The following is a 9,357-nucleotide window of genomic DNA, read 5'->3' on the forward strand; positions in this document are numbered from 1 at the left end:
TTTGGTTTTTCGAGACGAGGTTTCTCTGTGTAGCTCTGACTGTCCTGGAACTCACTCTGTAGACCAGGCTGGCCTGGAACTCAGAAATCTGCCTGCCTCTGCCTCCCGAGTGCTAGGATTAAAGGCATGTGCCACCACGCCCGGCTCCATCCACCCTCTTAATGCTTAACATCCCACAGCTCCTCCCTACCCCACCCAGTCTCCACATGGATGCCCCCATCCTAAACCCAATCTGATTTTGATCTCTAAACTCCCTGGGGCCTCTAGTCTCTTAAGCGCATCATCTCTGAATGAACACAGACTCAGAAGTCCTCTACTGTATGTGTGTTGGGGGCCTCATATCAGCTGGTATATGCTGTCTGTTTGGTAGTCTAGTGTTGGAGAGATCTTGGGGCATATGTTCCACTATGTTCATAGTGGCCTTATTTGTGATAATCAGAAGCTGGAAACAACCTAGATGTCCCAAGACAGAAGAATGGATACAGANAATGTGGTTAATTTACACAATGGAATACTACTCAGCTATTAAGAACAAGGACATCCTGACTTTTGCAGGCAAATGGATGGAAGTAGAAAATATCATCCTGAGTGAGGTAACTCAGACCCAAAAGGACATGCATGGTATGTACTCACTAATAAGTGGATATTAGAAAAAATGTACAGAATACTCAAGATACAGTCTACAGAACACACACACACACACACACACACACAAAAACCTCAACCAGCTGAAGTGCCCAAGTAAGGATGCCTCAGTCCCACTTGGGAGAGAGAATATGTACTGGCTAGCTTTGTGTCAACTTGACACAGCTGGAGTTATCACAGAGAAAGGAGCTTTAGCTGGGGAAATGCCTCCATGAGATCCAGCTGTGGGGCATTTTCTCAATTAGTGATCAAGGGTGGGGAGACCCCTTGTGGGTGGGACCATCTCTGGGCTTGTAGCCTTAGATTCTATAAGAAAGCAGGCTGAGCAAGCCAGGGGAAGCTAACCAGTAAAGAACATCCCTCCATGGCCTCTGCGTCAGCTCCTGCTTTCTGGCCTGCTTGAGTTCCAGTCCAGCATCCTTGGGTGATCAACAGCAGTATGGAAATGTAAGCAGAATTAACCCTTTCCTCCCCAACTTGCTTCTTGGTCATGATGTTTGTGCAGGAATAGAAACCCTGACTAAGACAGAAGAAAACAATCACAAGTGGCGAGGGAGAGAGGGACTTAAGAGGGTAAGTGGACAGGGTGGCTGGTAGTGGAGGGAGAGGGAAACCTGATCTGGTATTGGGTGAGGGAAAAGGACTGAAGCCCTAAGGGCCAGTATAAAGAATGTAAACATGCAACCTCAGGAAATAGGAGGTTTGGGGACTCCCCCCACCCCCCAGAATGCATCAGAGACCTGGGAGTTGAAAGACTTCCAGGACTCAAAGGGAGGGACCTTAGATGAAATGCCTGACAGTAGGGAGAGGGAACTTACAGAGCCCACCTCCAGCATGAAGGCAGAACATCAAATGAAGGATGAGGTTGCCATCCCACAGTCACATTCTGACCCGTAATTGTTCCTGTCTGAAAGAATTACGGGGATGGAAATGAAGAGAAGTCAGAGGTAAAGAGATCCAGCTCAAGGGGAGGCCCCAAGGCCTGGCACTATTACTGAGGCTGTAGAGCACTCACAGAAAGGGATCTATCATGACTGCCCTCAGAAAAATACAACAAGCAACTGAAAGAGTCAGATGCAGATATTTGTACCCAACCAATGGACAGAAGCAGCTGACCCCTATTGTTGAATTAGGGAAGGCTGAAAGAAGCTGAGGGGAAGGACAATCCTGTAGGAGGACCAGCAGTTTCAATTAATCTGGACCCCCAAGGTGGCATATTCTTGCAAACATTCTTGAGTAGTTTTCTTCAACTCAGTTTCCATAGCACGGCTCCTCCTGCCTTTGGGAGAAGGTTCTCTTTTGACTCTCAATGCATATCTGTAACCCAACTTTTCTTCAGTGAAAATAAGCACCTTCCAGCATTCTACTTCCTTTTCAACCTCTATAGCAATGTTCAAGGCCCCTTCTTGACTTCCTAAAATTTGCTGTGTTTTTTGTGTTCTTATTCTTGGAGTGACCCAGTGGTCCCCCTCAAAGACAGAGACAAAGTTCTGAATGCTCCATCCATTAAATCCTTCTCTGAAACTTCATATGAATCACTCTTCTGGACCTGATTTCTAAAATGTTTCACAGATTTGTTTTTTCTGAGGCAACCAGCTTACTCTGTTGTCTCACGTATAGTTCAGATTCCCATCATCTCTTACACAGACTGTCATGACAGCCACTACTGACTGGGCACCCTGTCTCCACTCTTGCTTCTTTATAGGCCCAGAACATCCTGTGGTCAGAATGAAGTTTCTAAAATTCAAATATGATTGCATAATTTCCCAGCTAAAACTTTTAATACTTCTCATGATCTTAATACAAAGTTCAAATAAGTTTCTTCCAATCAATTTCAACCTTGTAATATTCTACTCTTTAAACGGTGATTCTAATCATAGTTTCCATGTCTTCAACATGCCACCCTATATCTTATGGAACTCTGCTATACTGACCACATCATCCCTCTGTCCTTATACTAGTCTGTATAGCATATATAGGGTAATATCTAGTATGATATCTTTTGGAAACTTGTACCATTCTGTACTTCAGACTATGTCTGGGATATGCCTCCTCCTGTGGTCTGAGAGTGTTCTATAGTCACTCTGCTTTAGCATGTAGCACAGTGCCTTGCCCACTTCCTTGATATACACACTACTTTCTGTTTCTGTTCCTCATTGTCCTCCATTGTAGCAAACAGACCAGCTAATGAATTTCTACTGTGCAGTGAGAGACTGAATATTAAAAGACTTGTCCATCACCCCATCATAATCACATACTCTAGTCAAAAACCCAAGGATGGGGCCAAATATAATTTGCCACCAAGATTGTAGTACTCACCAGGTTAGCCATATTTGACTCAGGTATTCTTTCTGTTCCCTAATGATATTATTCTAAATCATATAACTTTGACATTTTAACATGAGTTGCTGGCAGTGGTGGTGCACTCCTTTAGTCCCAGCACTCAGGAGGCAGAAGCAGGTAGATCTTTGGGTTTGAGGCCAGCCTGGTCTACAGAGTCAGTTCCAGGGTAGCCAGGGCTCCACAGAGAATTGCTGTTTCAAAAAGCCAGTATATGTTCGTATGTATGTTTGTGTGTGTGTGTGTGTGTGTGTGTGTGTGTACTTCTTGTAACCTTTAACCTTATAATCTTGGCAAAGAAAGCACCTACAAAATCTACCTGGTTTCCACTAGAAGCCAAAACACTCAAGTACCCATGCAGAAGAGCAGCACTGCCAAGTGCCTTCCTGTCAATTAGCTTGCTCAGTCCACTGCTTACTGGCAACAGTTCTTACAGGCCTTCTAGAAGTCACAAAAGCTCATATTAAAGAGTTAGATTAGACACAGCAAATTTAACTTTGCTTTAAAAATCCAGTTCTATTCCCCAACAGTCAGAATAGTGGTGATCTCATATGTGCTGAAGTCATTAGTCTAAGATCCCTTTCTGCCCTTGATCTCAAATGACACATCTTCCAGATTCCTTTTGTATCAGGTATTTTCTGCACCTTCTGGGAAGCCTGGCTGGAGAACAGTGCTATAGCTGTTCACTGCTCATTATACGAGGCACTCATTGCTTTGCATTCTATCACAGTCATTATGCACCCCTTGCAGAGTATCAGTGTCACATGCTTCTCCTCTACAGAGGTCTTCATCATGTTCCAGTACAATTGCCATTTCCATCTCCAACTGTTGCCTGTTTTGCATTTATTACATCAATCCCATACAGCAGAACATTGCATTGAGTTATATTACTGGTTTTACACCCTATTTGTCCTGTTTTACTGCGCTGTTTATACTGTAAAGACAACAATTTCTGTCTTTGAAATTCTTCCTCCCATGAAGAGGCTTCAATTCTTTTAAAATTAATTTATACAATTGCTTTGAAACAGAGAACATCCTGCAAACTGAACATGGTTAAAGTTTTGCAAATTCATTCTTTGGGGATAATTTGTATTCTAAGACACTAATGTGGTTTGTGGTTTAGAGTCATGGCTTAAACTGCCCTGAGGAAAGCACCCTGGAAATTAGTCAAGAATGTAATTGGAGAACAGGAGCCAGCAGTGCTTAGACCTCATCTGTACATCTTATACTCTATCTTCACTGTTTCTCATGGGAAGAGACTCTACTTTAGGGAACTAAGCATTGCACGCAATTTGTGTTTTATTAAAGTCACACATACTCTATAAAATGCTGTATAACCATTTTATGAGCATAAAAAACATAGTGCTCAAATTTCTCTTGTTTTCTTTGATTGAACACTATCTAGAATAAGTACTTGAAGAATATAAAGTTCTAAAGAATATCTTAAATATTTGTTATTTCAAGTGAGTGGGATGAAATATAATGCTATTGAAATCGGTGCTGTATAAAAACACAAGTCACTGGTGTTTTGTCTAAATGCAAAAAGTAATGGGTGCTCACTGTCTATACACAAAGACTTTCAAACAACATAGAGACAAAGATGAATAATTATCTTAGCAGCCAGTAGCCCTAGAGTTAGAGAGTTAGCAATAAGTACACAGATGACTATCTGTCAAGTTTGGTTATGATGAGAACAATACAATAGACGTGGAGGGATTGAGAGGGAATAGCAGTTCAAATGATGGGTGAGATGCACATGGCTGTGCATATGAAAAACATTAAAGGAACTGCTATTCTAATACAAAAATCTTGAAGGATAGGATAAATGAATTAGAAGAAGACCATGCATGGGGGTTCAGTGGGGAAAGGGGCGCTGTACAAAAGGCTCAGATAATTGTAGAATATTGGAACTATAGCAGTCTAGAACAATTAGAGAAAGTCCTGGGCCTAAGTTCATGTTTCATGAAGCTCTCAAGAGTAACAGGACACTGGAGAGTATAATTTGAACATGCAGCTGGTGACTCAGAGCCCAAATATTTGTTACATGTTGTAATGAGCATGCCCAGACTATCTGTGGTGCATTGTACAGGTTAGGAACTGACCTAGCTTTCTAGTTGATGCCAATTCAAATAAGTATTGTGTCAGTTACAGTAAAGGTAACAGTGTCCCACTGAGATCCATAATTTTCACAGAACTTCAAATGTTGAGTCACTCAGTGTACCTGCTCTAACATATAAGCTACTTGTTAATTTATGCCTGCCACTGAATGGCATCACAAGGGGCCCACTCAAAGAAGTTCTAATGATAGATTAAACTATAGAATCAAAAAAGTAAGGATTTTTTCTCTCTTGATTTGTCAGTTTTTTCTTCCTCTGGTCCTTTGCCCTGCTCTTTTCTAGGGATTTCCCTCATTTTTGAGTAGGAATTCTCTTCCACTTGTTCCCCAGGCCAAACTCTCCAACAACCCCAGTGAGTGCTTAATGTTCACCTTAAACATTATTTTCATGACCTCACCAATTTCTAGCCTTCTTTAGTTGATATATTTATTTGGTTTGCTGTTTGATTACCACCCAGAGGTTGAGGTCTGTTGTTTTGTTCATGAATATATCCTAGTTGCTCAGAATAGTCCCTGGATACAGTAGATGCTAAGTAAACAGTGAATATGTTTCAGATTTTCAAATGTCCCTATTTTGCTTTATAAAGTATCTTGTTTTGGCTCTGGATTTTCATTACTTTTTTGGAACTAAAGATTTGCAAATATATACTATATAATTAACACTCTTCTGGGTTGTTATAAAAATAAATTACACAGAGGGATTTGATACCTGAACAGAAAACAACAATAGAATCATAAATAGAATGAGAATAATTTATGATATCTTCTGGAATTTTTATGGAGGTGAACAACATATGCTGATATCCTCAAATTTTCCTTCAGAGGGCATATGCCACATATACGAAATAAAGAGAAACCCCCCATTTTTAATCTGGACAATACAATTTGGGGGGCACAGTGTTTTAGTTTGTTAATACCTCTAGGTATATGTGATTTCATTCGGAAAATTTTGATCACAATCTCAACTTCAGATGGAGAATGTGGCCTATCAAGTGAGGTCATCAGTGGAAACAACTAGCAAGGCTCTGGCACATAGCAGCAATTAAATAAATGCATATGGAGTGACTTAATCCTTGATAAGGGCTGATGTAATGAGAAAACATAATGTTTTCTACTGATTTCTACTGTGTTGTACCCATTTATGCTTCCAATCTTGGTGGCCTCTTTGTCCTCAATATGATTATCATAATGAATTACATTATTCCATTCTTTACCGATTGCTTATTGTGTACATTGTTATTCCTAAATAAGGAAAGAGAAGGCAAAGTGTGTCTTAGAGCTATTGAGCAATTTGTCTGAGTCCGTAGTGAGTGGCACAGACATGATCTGAAGCAAGAAGAGCTTGCTACCAAAGCTGGCTCAGTGGTTTGGCCTTTTTGTGAGATTTTGTGTTAGTGTGGTCATAGCCAGAAAATCCTCCCTCACTTTGTAGTCTAGTTATTACACTTTTCTGAGCTCACACAGAACTCAGCACTTTCTTCTTTAGCAATCTATAGTAGATTTTAAAATATTTTTGCCCCTCCATGTATAACTGTATCTCTCCTGAATGGAAGCAACTGTTTCTGTTTTTAGGTCTTGAATAAGTTCTCACTGGATCTTTTTCAAGGAAAATTCAAAGAAATTCATTAAAGCTAACGTTTAGTGAAAAGGTATATATCTGTGATTTCCGGACTTATTTCTCTGTCCCTTAACTCATATATTTCTTACAACAGTCTCTTGTAACAGACACTAAATTTATTCTTATCATAGAGAACATGACAGTGGAGCACACTGGGTAAAGGGCTCATGCCACTTAAAAAGACAGACTAGAATTTGAACACATTTAGATTCCAGTAGCCACAATTTTAAATATGGCATTATAACACCCCCGACTGATATTATGATCTCTTTAGATTAACGTAATCAGTCTTTTTTCCATGTGACATTAACATCTGCAATTAGTCAAGCACAAAAAAATAGTAGATTCTAGAAGCTTATATATATTGGTGACCTTCATTGCCTCAAACAGACTCAGCATTGTGATCTCATAAAGTGTAGAACTTTAAATCATAACTTTGCGTGACTTCAAAACCAAAAATAAAGTTCAGCAAGACTCATTCCTTTTAATACCAACTTAATATTTTTGCTCTCTGAGTGAAATGATTTAAACATAGTCTATTTTTAAGAGCAAGCAAAGAATGTGTTCATGGCAACTTGGAACAGCATGTGAGTAAGTGCTCTGGCTTCACTCTTATCTGAATGACACAGCCTTAAATCACAAGGAAGAAAGAGTCGGCTTGTCCTCTTAGGATACAAACAGATTAACACGGGTGAGAACTTTGTCCAAGAAAGGGAAGAGACACCTAGTCAGAAATAAATAATGCACATGAAAACCTTTAATTTCCAAAAAATATTTTCAACAACGATTTTAGTTGATAAATATGACTTTTAGGTTCAGAAAACACAGAAAAACAAAAAGCAAACAAACAAAAACCTCATGAATTATGCTCTGAAAAATGACTTTTCAAATGTGGGCAGTCAGTATATCCAATTGTTTTCCTCCTTATAGAAAATGTGTCTCATGGGGTTATGGAATTCACAGAAGAAGATATATATAGATCCAACTACCCTGTCTGTCTCACATACAATAATCCATAAAAGAACACAATTTAATATTAGAAGATACATTAAAAACCATTCATAGGCTCTTCAAACATGTACACTGTATCCCTTGGCAAACATATACTGTGGTCCATTTAGATCTTTTTAACATACAAAGGAAAGCTTTCTCACTCAGAATTCAAGAAAGGATGAATTCCTCTTACCATATATTCCATGTTTGCTGCTGGTGGGAACACTTTGCCCCGAACTTGATTATGGTAATCGAGAATAGCGATCATGTCATTCTGAGAAATGTATCGCTTCTGCCTGGGTTTGGGGATATCCGAAGACTCTAGTGATGCACGGAGTGCAGCTTCAGTATCAGTGAAGTTATTGGCTGGCAGAGATGAGTCAGTGGAATTTAGTAAAACGACAGTATGTGCTTCACAGAGAAGGGACAAAAGAATCACAAGGCTGACTGCAGAGATCATTATCATTTTGAGGGATGGAGAAGTCCTCCAGCTTTGCATTGCTTTGAAGCAAAAACAGTGTAGAGTTAGAGCCTTTACAAAATCAACCAAACAACAAACAAGCAATCAGAAAAGAACCATAGGGTAAGAATTTACAATGTCATCTCTTGGGAGAATTGTATGGATGGACATTCTCCTAAAATCCTCAAAATTGTTGACTGAAAGAGAATCTAATGTAATTGCATTTGGGTATGCTATACATCATACCTCTTAAAAGGAACTTTCTAGAGTTAAAGAAAGAAACCATGAACATTCCATTTAAAATGAATGGGAATCCTTTGCCCCAAATGCCTGAACTGCAAGACACATTACTACAATGCCTATTTCCAGCCAGGAATCTTTAGCAACCCAAGCTGACCCTGAGAATAAAGAAGACAAATATAGGTAGCCACAGCAAATGTGCTGATAATTTGCCCCAGACATTCTGCATACCGAGTGTCAGAACACATAAGGTAGTACAGTAACCCAGTCTCACTGCTAAGGGGGAAAAAATGATTGAAACTGCTTTAAGATAATTCATGCAATAAAATCTAGTTAATCCAAGTAGCTTACCTCTGCACAATGCCAAAATGAATACACTGCTCCTCCAACAATGTAAGTTTCTTTGTAATGCTGTAGCATCAACTCTTGTAAGAGGAGTATGTCTTATTACAAGCTATCAGAGTGCAAAAGTCTGCAAGATTTGAATGCTGCTGGCTACAGACACAGCTAACAGCTTTTATATGTCAGTTTGCAAAGTCCAGAAAGGGCAGGCTCTCTTAGGGTCTCTCAGCCAAAATCCAAGGGGAGGGGCTTAGGACAGAAAAAAAAAAAAAAAAAACCAACAACAGTGATTGGGTGGCAACCTTTTTATGTGGCAATGAGGAAATTGAGTCACACCCACAGCTTACAAAGCACAAATCATGAGACATCCCCCTTTTCTCTGAGCTTCTACCTTTTCCGTGAGTGGTTAATTTTTCTTTCTTAATGTGCCCTAGCTCCTGGCTCCCATCCCAAAAAGACAAGGGGAAGGAAGGGGGGATTTAAAAAGACTGTGGGTTCTTGAAAACACAGATGCCTGAGTAACAAGCAGTACATTTTCTGTTTAGATGCCAGCAAATGACATAGGAGCTAAAAAATCATGCTGATATTAAATCAAGAGATCGA

The 9,357-nt window shown here is 39.7% G+C and overlaps 1 protein-coding gene across 1 annotated transcript in view; it reads right to left on the reverse strand.

The window, feature by feature from the left end:
• Positions 1-8,905, reverse strand: part of Pi15 (peptidase inhibitor 15) — a 22,440-nt gene extending 13,535 nt beyond the window's left edge. The window contains exons 1-2 of the mRNA XM_021222367.2: positions 8,764-8,905; positions 7,906-8,213 (exon numbers count right to left, since the gene is read on the reverse strand). Of these exons, the coding sequence (XP_021078026.1) occupies positions 7,906-8,211 (306 nt within the window). The 5' untranslated portion in view covers positions 8,212-8,213; positions 8,764-8,905. The remainder of the gene's footprint in view (positions 1-7,905; positions 8,214-8,763) is intronic.
• Between the last annotated feature and the right edge of the window lie 452 nt (positions 8,906-9,357).

This window comes from Mus pahari, chromosome 22, assembly GCF_900095145.1.
Source record: "Mus pahari chromosome 22, PAHARI_EIJ_v1.1, whole genome shotgun sequence".
NCBI classification, from domain to species: Eukaryota; Metazoa; Chordata; class Mammalia; order Rodentia; family Muridae; genus Mus; species Mus pahari.